General features: G+C 51.6%; 2 protein-coding genes across 7 annotated transcripts in view; both read right to left on the bottom strand.

Moving 5' to 3' along the window:
* Positions 1–2017, bottom strand: part of LOC140897608 (polycystin-1) — a 61540-nt gene extending 59523 nt beyond the window's left edge. For 3 of the 6 annotated variants that reach the window (XM_073310426.2, XM_073310428.2, XM_073310427.2), the window contains exon 1: positions 882–2011. In XM_073310426.2, coding sequence (XP_073166527.2) covers positions 882–1375 — 494 coding nt within the window. In that variant the 5' untranslated portion in view covers positions 1376–2011. Of the gene's footprint in view, positions 1–881 lie in introns of all 6 variants that reach the window. The other 3 variants (XM_073310430.2, XM_073310431.2, XR_012154760.2) reach the window with 2 other exon arrangements.
* Positions 2018–9055: 7038 nt separating this feature from the next.
* NHERF1 (NHERF family PDZ scaffold protein 1) overlaps positions 9056–15508 on the bottom strand; it is a 32912-nt gene continuing 26459 nt past the window's right edge. Inside the window, exons 4-6 of the mRNA XM_073312052.1 lie at positions 13274–13314; positions 10843–10941; positions 9056–10248 (exon numbers count right to left, since the gene is read on the bottom strand). Coding sequence (XP_073168153.1) covers positions 10081–10248; positions 10843–10941; positions 13274–13314 — 308 coding nt within the window. The 3' untranslated portion in view covers positions 9056–10080. The remainder of the gene's footprint in view (positions 10249–10842; positions 10942–13273; positions 13315–15508) is intronic.

The raw sequence follows: 15508 nt of genomic DNA, 5'->3' as shown, positions 1-15508 counted from the left end.
TACAGCATGTTCCTCCCAGCAATCTCCACGTACTTTATAAGGGTGGGTGACGCATTATTATTCCTGTTTTACAGCTATGGGAGCTGAGGCACACAGGAGTTGTGATTTGCTCAAGGTCACTGAATCAGTAGAAGGGATGGGCCTACAAACCAGGTTTCCCGAGTCCCAGTCCCATGTTCTAACCACTAGGCCCCAGTGCCTGGGAGGGCATCCTTAGGTCAAGGGCTGACATCCTGGTGCAGGCACCTGGGATTCTTTGTGCAATGCAGTAATTCCCTGACTGCCTCTGAGAGGGGTCTGAGAATGCAGCATCTGCCTGGGGTGGGGGTGGGGGTGGGGGAGCGTCAGGAGAGGTGTCTAAAGCACTGCTTTCAGAGTAACAGCCGTGTTAGTCTGTATTCACAAAAAGAAAAGGAGGACTTGTGGCACCTTAGAGACTAACCAATTTATTTGAGCAAAAGCTTTCGTGAGCTACAGCTCACTTCATCGGATGCATCACGACAGCTTATGCTCAAATAAATTGGTTAGTCTCTAAGGTGCCACAAGTCCTCCTTTTCTTAAAGCACTGCTGTCTCCCTGAGATCCTGCAGGCCCTTTCCCCAGAGTTCAAAGGCCGAAGGGAGCCAGAGGAGGAGTGCACATTCCTTGGCAGGCCCCCAGGATCAGCTGGGCAGCACCCTGGGATTTCATTAACATTCCATCAAAGCAGCCTCCCCCAGGACAGGCGCTCCCCTGCCTCGGGGGGCCAGCACTGCAGAGCACCTGTAAACACACTGCAGCCCTCTCCCTGCGTGGGCGGTTCCTCCCCTCCCAAGGACACAGGCTGGAGACACAGCCCCTCCAAAAGCGGCACCCTTTCCAGGCAGCCGTGAGGTACTCACAGAATGGTCACTCTCCAGGAGCAGGGCTCTCCCGGAGGAACCTCTGCCAGCCCCGAGCGAGAACAGTTCACTGCCAGGGAAGTGCAGACACAGCTGGCTAGGCACGGAGTGGCTTCTTCCAGCGCTGGGCTCTCTTCGCTCCCGCTGCTGCACCTGGCTCCGGCTGCTGTGGACATCCTCTTCCCACCTCCAAGCCCCTCCACTCCTGCCCCGTCTGAGGCCTGGGTCCTTGCCCCTTCCTTGTTGTAGGCTAAACCCCTGTCATTGCCTGTCCCTGAATCTGTCCTGCACCGTCCAGCACCCCATTGCTTTGGAGGTGCTGCCTTCAGCCCCATCATTGGTTTTACTGCTGGGGCCCCCTCAGCTTTGGACCCAGTGCCGAGGCTGCATAGCAACAGCGCCCCACAGAGGAGAGCAGTGGAACTGCAGGCACCCCCACAGGCAGACTGACGCACCTGCTTTGCCCAGGAAGGGCAGAGCGCTTTGGCCTCCATGACCAGCCCTGAGAGGCCAGTTGTTAAAGAAAAGCTGTTGATTCTCCCCTTGCAAACAGGTCCAACTGTACAGCGCTGGCATTAAAGTGACAGCACCAGGAAAACAAACCAACCCCCTTCTGCTGCATTTACATTGCAGCCCAGAGCTCAGGAGAGAAACTGGCTAAAAAACAGAAGTGATCCTGATTAGTTTGATTTTTCAGACTCTAGAGAAAAAGGAAAAAAGGGGGGGCGACAGGAAATGCATGTTCCTCTCAGCCTTGGTAACCTGAGGTGTTAGAAATAACAAAGAAGGGGGAATCGGAGTTGAGACAAATATATATATGAATTTGTAGGCGGGCAGCACTACTGTGACTAGTTCATTACAGACCATGGTGGCACCTAGTATCATGGTAGTGCTGAGCGATCCAGTCCCTTGATGCCGGGTGATGTACGCTCACAAAAAATCCCTTTCATAGGGCGTTAATCATTCAATAATAAAGCAAGACACAGCAAACAGGCGGTGCGGAGACAATTATGAGCAGCGTGAAATGCCTCAGGCAGTGAGCACTTGCTGCCTAGCCACTGGCACTTCCTACATAAATCTCACTTACTTCTCTGATCCATAAGCTGCCCCCGCCCCCAGCCCTCTCACCCCACTTCACCACTGCAGAGATTTTTTGTAACAGCAGAGGCAGGCAATGGCTCCTGCCTCCTGTTACTGACACCTTGCTCCTTCTTGCAAGAAAACCTTGCAGTATGTCAGCGAGTGAGCTCGGCAGACCCAGCAGGAAGAAACAAAACGGAACAGCGGTTGTCAAAACAAAGACAGAGTGCGTCAACACAGATGATTTGCTATCGTGTTTGTTTGCTTACTCACTAAATTTGCAAAACGTATCAATTCCCCAGGGATTTGCCCAGTCACGCATATGAACTAGGGAGGTTCTGTTGCATATCCCTAACCCCGTTCACCATATCCTCAGTCCTATGGCACCTGCCTGAAACCCTCCATCTTCTCCTGTGCTTCCTCCACCTGAGACACCCAGGACCCTCGTCAACCGCCTCAAGATTCTCTCGACCCAGTAGCACCTTTCCCCCACCTTCCTTGCTCCTGTCGTCCACGCTCCCCCACTAGCATGATCTCCATCCAGAGAGCATTGCGTGCCTACCGGGGAAATTGCTATACACTGGAAAGGCGGCCTCAAAAGAGTTAAAAAAACCCATCCTGGTGCCTCCTGGTTGAGGTGGGTCAAGGGAGCTGATCTGGTGGCTCTGGCATTTGCAGCTGGCCCTGGGAACAGTTTGGGATTCCTCAAGGTGGTGTTGCTATTGTGCCCTTTGTTTCCACCCTGGAGCTCAGCAGCAATTCAGTGCAGTGTCTGGGGCCAAGAGTTCTCTAAACACAACCGCTGGCTGATTTCTCTCTCTATTCCCCCCCACCCCATGCACAGAGCAGGGGCCCCGGAGAAACTCACATGTGCTTTGTCCACCAGCTCCTTCCTGCTACCTCACCAGCAATAGTGACGAGAGAAATCTTCCCTCTAAGCCTTCAGCTGTAGCGAGTAAATAAATAATTCCCCAAATGCCTAGTGAGCAGAAGAGTGCCGAAGTCGGCAGGTTTGGAGAGCAGATCTGAATGGAGAGATTTGCTCCGTGTATGGAAATATGATCTGTGAAATCCGAGGTCTTGAGCAACAGCTACCTGCCCTCCACAGAATCCGCTTCCACTGGTCACTAGCTCAGTCATTTTCCAGGGGGGAGGGTATTGCCCTATGCAGCCGTGACCTGACCCCCTGCAAAGCTTCTACACAACAAAATAGGCTTTTCTCCCAGGGCTGCTGTTTATTTGTGGATGACCCCAGTCATCCATGCCTCTATTTCCGACCTGGTGGCACCTTAACAGAGAACACCACTCATTTAACCAGCAGGCCCTTGTTCTTGTCCATTGTCACAGCAGTGGTCTTCACCCCTGGGATCTTTGGGAGTGCTGCTTGCAAGCAGCCTCTGGGGACAGATAAAAGATCCAGACTCAGGAGGAAATCCATCATCCCTGGGCCTGGGCCGCTGGATCCATGGAGCTGGGCTGCACGGCAGCTGTGGCATGGCTCTTGCCTGAGGTCCTGGGTTCAAATGCCAGCAGAACCCTCCATGAGGCAGCCTAAAATTACAGCCCTGGATCTGTGGGTGTGAGGGCAGGGGTATTGCAGAGGAGGAAAGGGCAGACAGCTGTGGACTGCAGGGCCTAGCTCAGGAAGGTGTGGATGTCTGAGCCTGCTTCTCAGTTCAATTCATTAGAATTTATGGACAGAATGAAGACCTGTCGAGCCCTGCTATTATTACAAGCACACCCCACTTCTCATCAATGACATGGTTGCAGGGTGTTCCTGATTTCTAAAGCGTTTCCATTATTTGTCTGGATTCCCCAAATGGCTCAAAGGGAGGCATGTATTCTGCCTTGCAGATTACTTTGGCTGTTTGCTTGCATCACACACTTGCTCCTCTTCCCCAGCTGCTCTCTGGAAGGTTATTGAAATAACCCCCTGCTGCCATTACCACACCAGGAGTATTTCATTTCCCTGGCACTCAGCTAGGCTAAAGCTGTAGAGAAGCCTCAAGTCAGAGTAGGGTGAAGAATGGCATGGTATGTCCATGGAATTTTTGCCCTGTTTTTCCATCAAATGTTAATGAACATGGACATTCAAGTGTCTCTGCCCCCACCCCTTAGACACAAGATCCCTGGCAATGAGTTCCACAGGTTGACCGTGTGCTGGATGAAGAAATGCTTCCTTTTAGTTTAAAACTGCTACCTATTGATTTCACTGGGTGACCCCTGGTTCATGTGTTACATGAAGGGGTAAATAACACTTATTCACTTTCTCCACCTCAGTCATGATCGTATATAGCCCTCTCTCTATCCTAGCCCCCCTCAGCCCTGCTCAATGCCCCAGAGGTAGCTCCTCAGAAAAGGGCCAGTCATTTTAAGGCAGGAAAGGATTTTTGCCCAGGGTTGTAAACTAGCTCTAATTGCACCTTTGTTGGTCTGTTTTTGCTTTCGGGACATTTAGGTTGGATATTAGGAAAAACTTTTTCACTAGAAGGGTGGGAAACACTGGAATGTGTTACCTAGGGAGGTGGTGGAATCTCCTTCCTTAGAAGTTTTTAAGGTCAGGCTTGACAAAGCCTTGGCTGGGATGATTTAGTTGGGGATTGGTCCTGCTCTGAGCAGGAGGTTGGACTAGATGACCTCCTGAGGTCCCTTCCAACCCGGATATTCTAGGACACTGCCACTGTCAGTTAAGGGTTTGTAAAGCTCTGGCTAGAAACAACACCCTGCTTTGGCTTCCTCTCCGACTGTCGGGTTTCCTTCACCTTAATAAGCTTTGTTCACCCACCCACTTAAATGTAACATGTGCATTTTAAAAGTATGCACCAATGCTTTTGGAAGACTAGCTAAATCTGCAGCTCTGGGCCAAAAGCATGAAGCAGAGATACTCACCCACCTTCCTCCTGAGTCCTCTGAAAGCTCCAACTACTGTTGGATGACAGCCTCCTCCCCTAACAAGGGCTCTGGCCCTCCCACTTATCAAACCATCTGCAGCCGACCTCCCCCAGCCCAGGACATTGCAAATTTACCAACCATCCACCAGGGGACAATCTAACGGGCAGCTGAGAGTCAAGACATTTTTCCACGGTTACGTTCCAACGCCATCTTTAACACTGCACCCTCCAACACACCTGCACCACAATAGGTGATTTCATTAGCTGCGGTCCACTGGACAACAACATATTTACTCAAATCACATGGAATTTAGCTACTGGTGGCCCATATAGCTGGTGTGTGAGGGAGGGGAAGATAGGGGCTCTCTACACAATTTCACCAATGGGTCGGAAAGACAAGGGACAAGACAGATGTCTTCACACCCACATGGCCCAGTGGGCAGAATGAAGATTGGAGTGAAAAACAAAACATGAGTCAGGAAATTCTCCATTAAGTTCTCAGCTGAAGCACTACTGGACATGTCATTTTTTCTGTTGGGGGGGGCAGGGGAAATAGGTTCTTAATCAAGCAACAGACTTTTTGGCACTTGGGTATTTTTCACCCCAGGTGTATCAAGTGAAAGTCCACCATTTTGTGTCTGAAGCACAGTGAAAAGGTGGAGTTCTCAACGTGGGTAGGAGCAGCAGCCCATTTAGAGAACACCCCCAATTCCTTGAACAGCTGGGCGTGAGGTCCGCTTACAGCCGACAGACACATTAGAACTCAGCAAAAGGGGATGGAGGGAATCCTGCTTTGTAGGGTTCCACCACCAAGCATGAATGCAAGAGCTGAGGGAGAGCAATCCTCATTGTACAGTAGGACCTCAGAGTCGCCAGCACCTTGGGAACGGAGGTTGTCCGTAACTCTGAACAAACGTTTACAACTGACCATTGAGTTAATACAGCTTGAAACTTTACGATGCAGAAGAAAAAAAAAATCTGAATTTAAATGAAATTAAAAAATAAAAAGATTAACCATCTTAATTTAAATGAAACTAACACAGAAACATCACTTTTTTAAAAAAAACTTTCCCTTTATTTTTAATAGTATATAACACAGTACTGTATTGCATTTGCTTGCTTTTTTTGTTTTGGTCTCTGCTGCTACCTGATTGATTCATAGATTCATAGATATTTAGGTCAGAAGGGACCATTATGATCATCTAGTCTGACCTCCTGCACAATGCAGGCCACAGAACTTCACCCACCACTCCTAAAAAAGACCTCACACCTATATCTGTGCTATTGAAGTCCTCAAATTGTAGTTTGAAGACCTCAAGGAGCAGAGAATCCTCCAGCAAGTGACCCATGCCCCATGCTACAGAGGAAGGCGAACTTCCAGTTCCAAATGAGGGATGTGGTTAACCATAGCTCTGAGGCTCTACTGTAGTTGAGCCCTGGAAAGTTTCTAGTGCTTTAGAAAACTAGTCCTGCCACGTGAGATATTGCAGTTGTGACCAGACAGCCGTCTGGGTTTGTTTCGCATTGTACTCACCCACGTCCTTCAGCTGTACATTCTGCAGGCTAAGGACTTATCTGTTTAACCCACTTAAGCTACCCAGCATTGTACACACATATAAATAGTGCTGATTTCACTGCTAAGCTCAAGCCACAAGGTGGCAGCCACGGAACAATCTGTGCCCGCAGCCAGGCTCTGCAAGCACTGCACTGGACATCTCCCCCTCCAAGGCCTATTTCCTCCTCTCAGGGACGTCTCACTGTTCACAGAGTACAGACTCCAGGTTATTGCCACCAGGGAGCTGGTTTGTAACACGGCGCTAGTTCAGCTTTCCTAGTAAAGTCATTATGCCACGGAGACAGGCACCAGAGTCAGAGTAAAGTTTCTGTAACAGATCATCTTCTACAGAGGCAGCTCTCTGGTTTAGTAGAGAGGGTGTTATGACACAGGCCAAACCCTTGTCCGGCTAGAATCCGGGGCAGGGCTGGAGCCCGCTGATCATAGCTCTACTCATCTGTCCAGCTCTCCCCTTTATTTCAACCTTATTCTCCCAGCAGGAGGCATTGACTTGGCTTCCAAACAAATCGCCTCCACCAGGGATGGAACCCAGAATCTTCAGCCAAAGGACATGCCTCTTGCCAGGAGCTAAAGAAGCAACTCCATTCACTGGTAGCAGGAGGAGGCTATGAGACCAAGCCACACAAGAAGGGACAGAGCACTTGCTAGTGCGTCAGTCCTTTAAGTTTACTCACTATTGCCTTCGCTATTAGGCATCACTGTTCTGCAGCTATCGCCTTCCTCTTGCTTACTGTAGTTCTCCTCCTTTAGAATCTAAGTGCCATTGCTCATCAACAAGCCCAAGACAGGCCCATCTCATACACATCTGGGAGTGGAAACAAGTCACCCCCACCCTTAGAAATCTGCATACCCTACCTGCCTACAGCATGATCCCCTCCAGCAACTGCTGCTCCTTAAGGAGGCCCTCATGCATTTGTTTTCCCCTGCCCTTCTTCCCAGCCTCTGGTCTGCACCTGCACACCAAACGCTGTTACATCGCCATGGGTGCGTCTGATGTATGGATTAGACCTTCCTTCCATGCTTCCTCCTCTCTTGATCCTTTCCCAGTCCCATCTCAGGCTCCTCTTCTCCACGGCCAGCTCCTTGCTTACCTGAATGCTCTGGTGTAGGTCAGGAGCACACACCTTAGTGATTTGCTAGGTCAAGTCCTGGAATTCACCCAAACACTCCCCCACCCCCTCCTTACCAGAGGGGAGGGAAATCAGTGACAGCCTGCTCCAAGCTCACCCCACACCAGCCCCGGAGCAGTCCCGTGTTCATCTCTTAACCCCTTCCCTTCTGCCACTTGAGAGGGGCTCGGATGAAGCAACCCCCATGTTTACCAGCCTGGGCCACTTGGGATTGTTTTGGAATGTGCATGGTCTTGTGAAATGGTGATGGACTGCAGAGCAGCTGGTTTATTTTCCCAGAGAGTTTACAGGCTGCTGCCCTCTAATCAGGTCAGTAAACACTGAGATAAGACAGTCCCTCAGGCTTGCTGTGACCCTACCCTGGGAATCCTTTCCAGCAACAGCCCTAGCAGATTACAGCTGGTACACACGGCAGTCTTACGGGCACCTCCTCCCACCGACCCGAGCAGCAGGGATTAGAGCATTTTAATAATCCAGAGACATTAACCCACAGATGATCCCTCTCTTCTCCCTCCCCGCTCCTCGCTAGGCTCCAGAAGCAGGCCAGTTGGCCCAGAATGCATCACTACATTGCAAAGCGCCACCATCCAAATGCACCGGAAACCTTTAAACCACCAGTTTCAGCAGGCTTGGAATTTCCCATGCACCAATGGAGGGAGGTGTTTAAAGAGAGCCACAACCGAGGCAATTATTCTTACTCTGAAAATAAGGGGCAGGGTAGGGCTGCTGGCCTTTACCCCTACCCCAAGCAGGACTACTGCACAGGGCAGTACTTTAGCCACACAAACCCCACTAGCAGACATTTCCTGAAGTGCAATTCCCCCTGCCCCAGGGTCCCATCTACACTATAGTGTTATGAGCTCGTACACGGCTGACCGCTGCTCCCACTGAACATGGGTGGGTACACATTCAGGGGCCGGGCTGTGGCAGAGTTTTAACACTGCCCCTTCTGTCGAGAGAGGAGGCCTGCTCACCTGTGCCTGCCAAACCGGGTAAGCCAGTCCCACCTCCGGGCAGGAGGCTATCCCAAAATGCATTGCACCACAAGCTGAGCCAGCACAGGGGTGCTGCCCAGACTTTTCCCCCCACAATGCACTAGCGCAGTGGGGCAGCATGTCAGGGCAGTTGAGAGGATTGTTCCAGGACAAAGGCAGCTAGGTGGAGATGCTGAAACATGTTCCCAGCAAGGAGCCATGGGCAGTTACATGATCAGGTCTCTCTCCATAGTGCAGCCGAGGTGCATAATCAGGAGATTGCTCAGAGCCCCCAGGCGGCCAGCTTTAGAAGGATTTAGCCATCCAATGAACACACAAAGTCAGGAGGGTTTTTTTTTTCCCCCGGTAAAGAGCATTTCTCTTGAGCTTGACAGTACAATAATACCTCAACTGCAAACACGGAAAACAAAACATCCACAGGGAAAAACTGCCAAAGAATAAATCCTCCCCCCCTTAAAAATCAGCGTGATTGGAAACATCTCATTTCAGAAAACAGACAGAGTCTATTTAAAACCCTTTATGTTACACATTTCAGTATTCAAAACCCTGATCGGTTTGGTTTCCAGGAGTAACCAGACATCGAAGGAGATTCCCGCTTGCAGTTATCGGTCATTGTGCTTTGCTCCAAACACCCCTCCTCTGCAGGAACAAATCCCATGGGTATAACATGGCAAGGGAAGCCCTTCTCAGCTACTCTAGGGAGCTAGATCCTTTGAAAGTTCACTTCCAGTGGGCTTGGGACAAATGGTTCTGTGAGGCGTGTTCAAGACACGGGTTTCACAGCATTCACACAAGTGCTCGGTTAAACTGATTCAACGGTACCTTCAGACCAGGGGATTTGATGCGGGGTGGATCACTGTGGATGGAAGCCCCAGGTCAGAGGTAAAAAAATAACAAAAAACCCTAAACAAATAGTAACTCTTGGAAGGAATGTTGTTTGGTTCTTGGCCAAACTGGAGATTAAAATACACTGAAGCCTAAGGCTGAGATATTCAGATATGTCCAGTGATTTTGGGTGCTCAGCTGGAGACACCTGAAAATATATCCAAGCTGCTTTAAGAACTGACCATCTAATCAGGCCCCTTTAAGGGGTCTCAAGTCAGGCACTCAAAATCCCATGTCACTGCTGAATGTCTTCCCTGCATTTACATGGATTTAAGCTTTCAGTAAAAAGCCAGTGAGAATGAAAGGTGCTCCACAATGCCCACTGCAAACACATAGGGGTTTGATTTGGGCCCGTGGAATAGTCCAACCCCTTACCACACATGAACCCTAAGCTATTGAGACACACAAACATCTTGTCGTCCTCTGAATGTTAACACTGGTCTGGAAACTTGCAAAAGGAGCCATTGTGCTTTTTTTCCTTTAGATTACAGTAGACAAAACCAAACTGTGCAATCCAAGTGTAGGGGAAAGGACTCCGCTCCCTAGCGAAACTGGAGACTGGGGAGAAAGCGAGATGCTGGTGGAGATTTGGGGCAGACGCTGGAGAGTTTGCTACCTCTCCTCTCTTCTGCCGGGGGGCTTTCAGAGATTGCTGAACAGTTCATTTTTCTTGCTCCAGTCCATCTGCGGCGCCCTCTTGCTGGTGCGCTTCTGGTGCGCGCGTTCCTTGGCCACAGACAGGGGAACGTTTAGGTCCAGGAGTGGATCAGGCGTGGAGTTCTGCTTCTCCTCCTTCTCTTGAGAGTCAGACTGCAAAGGTGACCGACAGGCACAGTGAGTATTCGAGCATCCCACCGTGATCTCACACACTCGAGCAGATGGTCTGCCTCTATCCCTCACAATCCTGGGTCTTCTCCCCTTGCCAGGCTATTTCATTAAGCCACCATTGGCACACCGGATTGCCTACAGTTACCTTCTGAATAGCCCCCGGTGTCTAAGGAGGAGCCGCCTGATCCAGAGAGGTGCTGCATACGTGCCGCTCTCCTGTTTTCAAGGGGAGTGGCCCACACTCCGCCCCTTTGGAAATCAGGCCATTTTTATTTCAGAGCCTAAAAAGAGACTGCTTTTTGTGTTCTCTGGCACAGGTGATGCTTTGCCAGGCCTGGTCAGAGAAGGGAATGAGCCCATTGCTACATAAGAGGGTTCCTGCTGTTCCATCAAGGAGAAGTGATGAGTCTCCGAGGCAAAGGTCTCTTCCCATGCGCCAGGAAGTGGCTCCCCAACTTCATCCCACCCCGCCAGCCAAGGAGGTAAATCCTAGCCCGCTCCTCGCTTCTGCTTCAAATCAAGCAGCCGCCCCCCAAGTGCAACCCAAAGCCCTGCCGAGCAGGCACCCTGCCATACCTCATTGTGGATCTCTTTAAAAGAGGGGGACACAGCCATTGGCCCGGGGCTCAATGGACTTTCAGACACAGACTCTGGACGCTGCTCTCTGCTGTCCTCCTGAAAGAAACAAAACCAAGTGAGACCCTGAGCTGTCCCCCCTGCCAGCCAGAGGGGCAGGCCATGCAGTTGGCACACTCCCACCTTTTCCCCAGCCATTCCTACCACCTCTCTCCTCTGTGCAGTGGATCCTCTATAGGAGAGAGAAACTCACACTGAAGTCACATTGAGAGGAAGGTTTCGTAATGCCTGCCAGCGGATGGCAGGGCCAGTTCCAAATACTACCCTCTTGAAACAGCCTGTGCACGAAAAACATCTAGTGATCTACCTTATTCAGGAAGAGAACAACTTCTGTGAACCAGTCAATGGCCAGTAGATTCAGAGGTACGCTGTGCTGGGGGTGCTTTACACAGGCAGGGCCCTGGGTGGATCTGCAGGAGCCGGGGGCACCCAAGGTTGGGTGTGTTGGGCAGCGTAGAGGCAGATTAGTTGGTAATTTTTAATGCGGAGCCCCAAATATCATCTGCAGATTCCGCCAGCTCTCCTGCTTCTCTAAGAGATTGAGGCACTTGCCCTGAATGATACGTCAGAGCCCTAGAGATTTCTATGGCGGAGGAGCCCTACTTCCAGAACTTGTACTCCACCCCCCTCAGCTTTCCATTCCTCAGGGGATCAGAGGGGCTGACAGCTCCTCAGCACCATTTAGCAGGAGCCAGAAGGTAAGGCAGATTGAAACACCAAGGCAGGATTAGCCCAAACGCCAGAACTCCCCTTAACATCGCTCGCCTGGACTGGAATCTCACTAAAAGCGAGATCCTCTCCAGGAAGGCTCAGGGCCCCACCATGGATTGCAGGGAACCAAGCGCTTTCCTGGGGAGGGAGATGCAAACATCTCTTATGTCCAGAAGGTCTGTGTGACTCCCTGCAGAGCGGAGTGCCGTTGATTCCAATTAGCTCCTCCCTCAGCAGGACCAGTAAGTGGGGGGGGTCTGGAAAATCCTTCTTCCGAGCACAGGCTGCAGATTAATAAGCATCTTCTGGACAGGCTTCAGTGCTTCCTGTTGGGAGCTGGACAGGATTGAACACAGCAGCTGAGCTGCCTCTACCTCTGGCCTTAGCATGGTATAGGCCGGGGGGGAGAAAGGGCACGTGGAGACCCTTTCCCTTCTCCCGCCATCCAGAAGGACTGGTCACATCGCAGCTCCAGGGCTAGGGTTAAGCATTGTTGCTTCGTGCCCCAAGGGTACGAGATCCATTCTCTGCACTGGAGAGCTACTCCTACACACCCTTCTTGAAAGCTGCATAGTTCAAGGGGCATAGCGCCCCAGTGTGGACACACTTCTACTGTGATTTCATAGTTCTAGCTTGTTCCTGCCCATTCTGCACTTTTATCCTAGTCTAACTGTGTCCATACTAAGAGTCGTGCCGCTGTAACCACGTCGGTAGGAAAGTCCCAGCCCTAACAAACAAACAGGTCCAAACGCGGTGTGTAGGCCAGGCCCCAGGCAAACAAGGTCCAGGTGAGTGTAGGTGCAGAGAACACTTGGAGGTTCTTTAGGGCAGGGAGTGCACCAGAAGAAAGCCCAGTAAGGTTGTCAAGCCAGAGATGCAGCCATGGGAGGTGTGCGGGGAGGGAGAAAAGCTACGGTCCCGCTACTTCCCAGACAACTCTGCACCAGTGCCGATGTTCCCATCATAACAGCCGTGGGATTCCTATGTTCTGTCTCTTTCTGCCCCAGCTTCTACATCTACATGAAACAGCTCATCTAGACTCGGATAAGGATCCAGGTGGAGGAATCCGTCCTTGATCCCTGGCCCCTCTCCAATATCCAGGCTGTCTCCACCCACTGGCACCACCAGGAAGCCCGATGGAGCAATCCCAGTGGCAAGATTTGCCTACTCCTCACCCATGACATTTTGCCCTAGTCTGAAACAGCAGCCTGTCTCGTCTCGTCTCCCTCCTTTCCCTGATGTATATTAAGATTTCCCGGCAGGCCCTAACGAGTGGATGCCTTCCTTTCTGCACCACGGTTAATGAGGTTTTGTTTTTCCAAACCAGACTGGAAGTAACGAGGCCTTTGGAGTCCAGCCCCTTCCTAAAGAAAGGGCCATTCTCTTCCCCGGGAAGGGGTGGAGCTAGGCAGAGATGGGCCCGTCTTAATGTGTTCGGTGGCCGACACTGAAGGAGTCAGTTCTCCCTTCTTTTGCAAAGGTCAGCACTGCCCTGGAACGCAAGCTGGGAATGTGACAGGCTCCAGGAGCCACTCAGCTTCGGGGTGGGGCAGAGCGACGGGGTGGAGGGGAGCACGTATCCTGTGCTGTCACTGCAGCAGGCAGCAAACGTGGCATTTAGATGCCATCTATAAAAGCTGAGACTTGGCAAGATCTTTACCTTCTCTACTTCGCCGTTGGCAACTGGCTCTGGCAAGGGACCTGGGGGAGAAGACACAGACATGTAGTTACAAAGAGCCTGCAAAATCCTCTCTTAACCAGCAGCCACTGCCTTTGCTTGGCCTTACATCCATGCACTGGGATCCTGGCATCATTGTAGACATGGGGCTGCTTATCCAGTGGCCTCCCAGCTCTGCCTAGGCACTGCACCGCAAAGGCTCAGAGCTAGGGGGAAGGCAGGCTGTCCCATCCTGTAGACAATGCTTTCGTTTGGCTGGCACGGAGACTGCCTTTGTACAGGCAGAGTCGTCAGACCCACATAACTCCCCATAAAATTACCCCTTTGGGGTGGAGGGGCATCCAAAAGGGAATGCCACTGCAGCTGCCAGATCAGCAGCTGCCCAGCGTGCCACTCCCAGTTACCCAGAAAGATCCAATGGCCGTTCACTTCCTTACTGCTGGCTTGAGAGAGCAACTCCTGTTGTGATTGGAGGTTAGCCCTGGGGGGGGGGGCAGGGTGCATGGAGGAAAACCAGCTCATATTCACCACTAATGCCAGCTGAAGGTTCCCAGCTCTCAAACTGAGCGACACTTGCCACTACCAGGTGGGAGCAAATTCACCCCTCTCAAGTGAAGCTGGAAATGGTTCAACAGAACTGCCACAGACCAGGAGGATGCAAGACAAAAAAGCACCTCTGAAGACACCCCAGAATCTTAAAGCACCAGCCACTGCTTAAAGTAGAACCCCCCGTGGGCGGAGGGCAGACCTTTCATTCCTCCCTGTGCACTCAGCTCTTTCTGCCTGGAGTAAATAGGCTGGCTCATGCCTCCTGCGGTGTCTCCTCTCCCCTTTACTATGGGAAGTTCAGTTTCCCAGGGAGAAAAGCAGTGAGAAAGCCCCCAAAGCTAGATTGCTAGGCAACCAAAGAGCCAACATCCACGGGACTGCTGGCTCCCCCTCCCCCCACTCCTCCAGCCATGGACAAAGCTGCTGTTTACCATGGAGAAGATCCAGCCCCTCTATCTGCCACTGCACCCTGGACCTGCTGCGTCTTCCCTGCCAAAAACAGGAGTGTTTTTACCGCAGGATAATGGATGCCGGGAAACCCTAGTGGAGACGAGGCTCTGCAGTTCTCACTGCGATGCAGTGAGGGGAGGTGAACTATTGGCAGGGGGCAGAGCGTTGACCTCACCTCACGACCTCGTGGCAAGGACTCCGGTGCCTTGTCCCCACTAGGATTTTGCAGCAGGATAGTCACCACATGTCAATGATCTTGTTGTGACCTCCCCTCCCAAACACCTTTTGTGCAGTGAAGACAAGGACTTGTTTCTGCCTAGTCCAGTGCAGGCGCAGGGGGTTAAAACCGATCTTCTCAAACACACGCTAAACAATGGCTGAGCCCAATGCTCAGCTACAGGCTGCAGACACACTGACAACAGGGAAACCACATCCTCGCAGTCCCATATGGCCAGAGCCTCCACTGCAGGGATAGGTCTCGAGTCTATGTTACTGGGGACAAGCGACCAGTGCAACGAACCCAAGGAGGTGGCTGCTGATGTAGACCCAGATGTGTGCCCCGTAGGCATCTTCCATCTCAGCACTTTGTAACACACTTACGAGACCCACTTCGCTGGTGGATAAGCTACAGTGCCGAGGTAAAGTGACTTTCCCAAGGCCATGCAACAAGATAGTGGCAGACCCAGGAACAGAACCCAGTAGCCCTGGCCCCTGCTCAAGCCACTGGACAGCAGGCCCCGTCAAAGTGTCATTGCATGAAGAACTCAGTGGCAGGAAAGCTCATGGGAAACTCCTAGAGCAAGAGAAGATAGGACATAACCCCCTGCAGCCAGACACCAGGATGGAGGCAGAGAGAGTGGAGGAGGGGAGTTTCTTCAAGCCAACCTAGCCTAGCCCAGCCCACCCCCCAGCTTTAAAGAGATCCGATACCACAGAAAGCACCACTCCCCTAACCTCCCTCACATCAGCCCCATCAAGAATCTCAAGGCTCCCCAGGCAAGGCACGGAACCCAAGCTGAACCCAGGCGATGCTATTCTGAGGGGCTACTTAGAACATCTCGGTATGCACCCACCCGGAGGGCCAGGCTATTTTGGTGGGGAAGGAGGTGGTTAACAGGATTAATTAAGAGATTCCAGAGAGCTTCCTGCTCTCCCTCCCCCCCCACCCCGAGGAAGCACATAAAAAGAGTCACAGCAAGTGTGACCTAGAAGGTGCCA

The sequence above is a fragment of the Lepidochelys kempii genome, chromosome 14 (assembly GCF_965140285.1).
Source record: "Lepidochelys kempii isolate rLepKem1 chromosome 14, rLepKem1.hap1, whole genome shotgun sequence".
In the NCBI taxonomy this organism is placed as follows: Eukaryota; Metazoa; Chordata; order Testudines; family Cheloniidae; genus Lepidochelys; species Lepidochelys kempii.
This window is presented reverse-complemented; position numbering and strand designations above follow the sequence as displayed.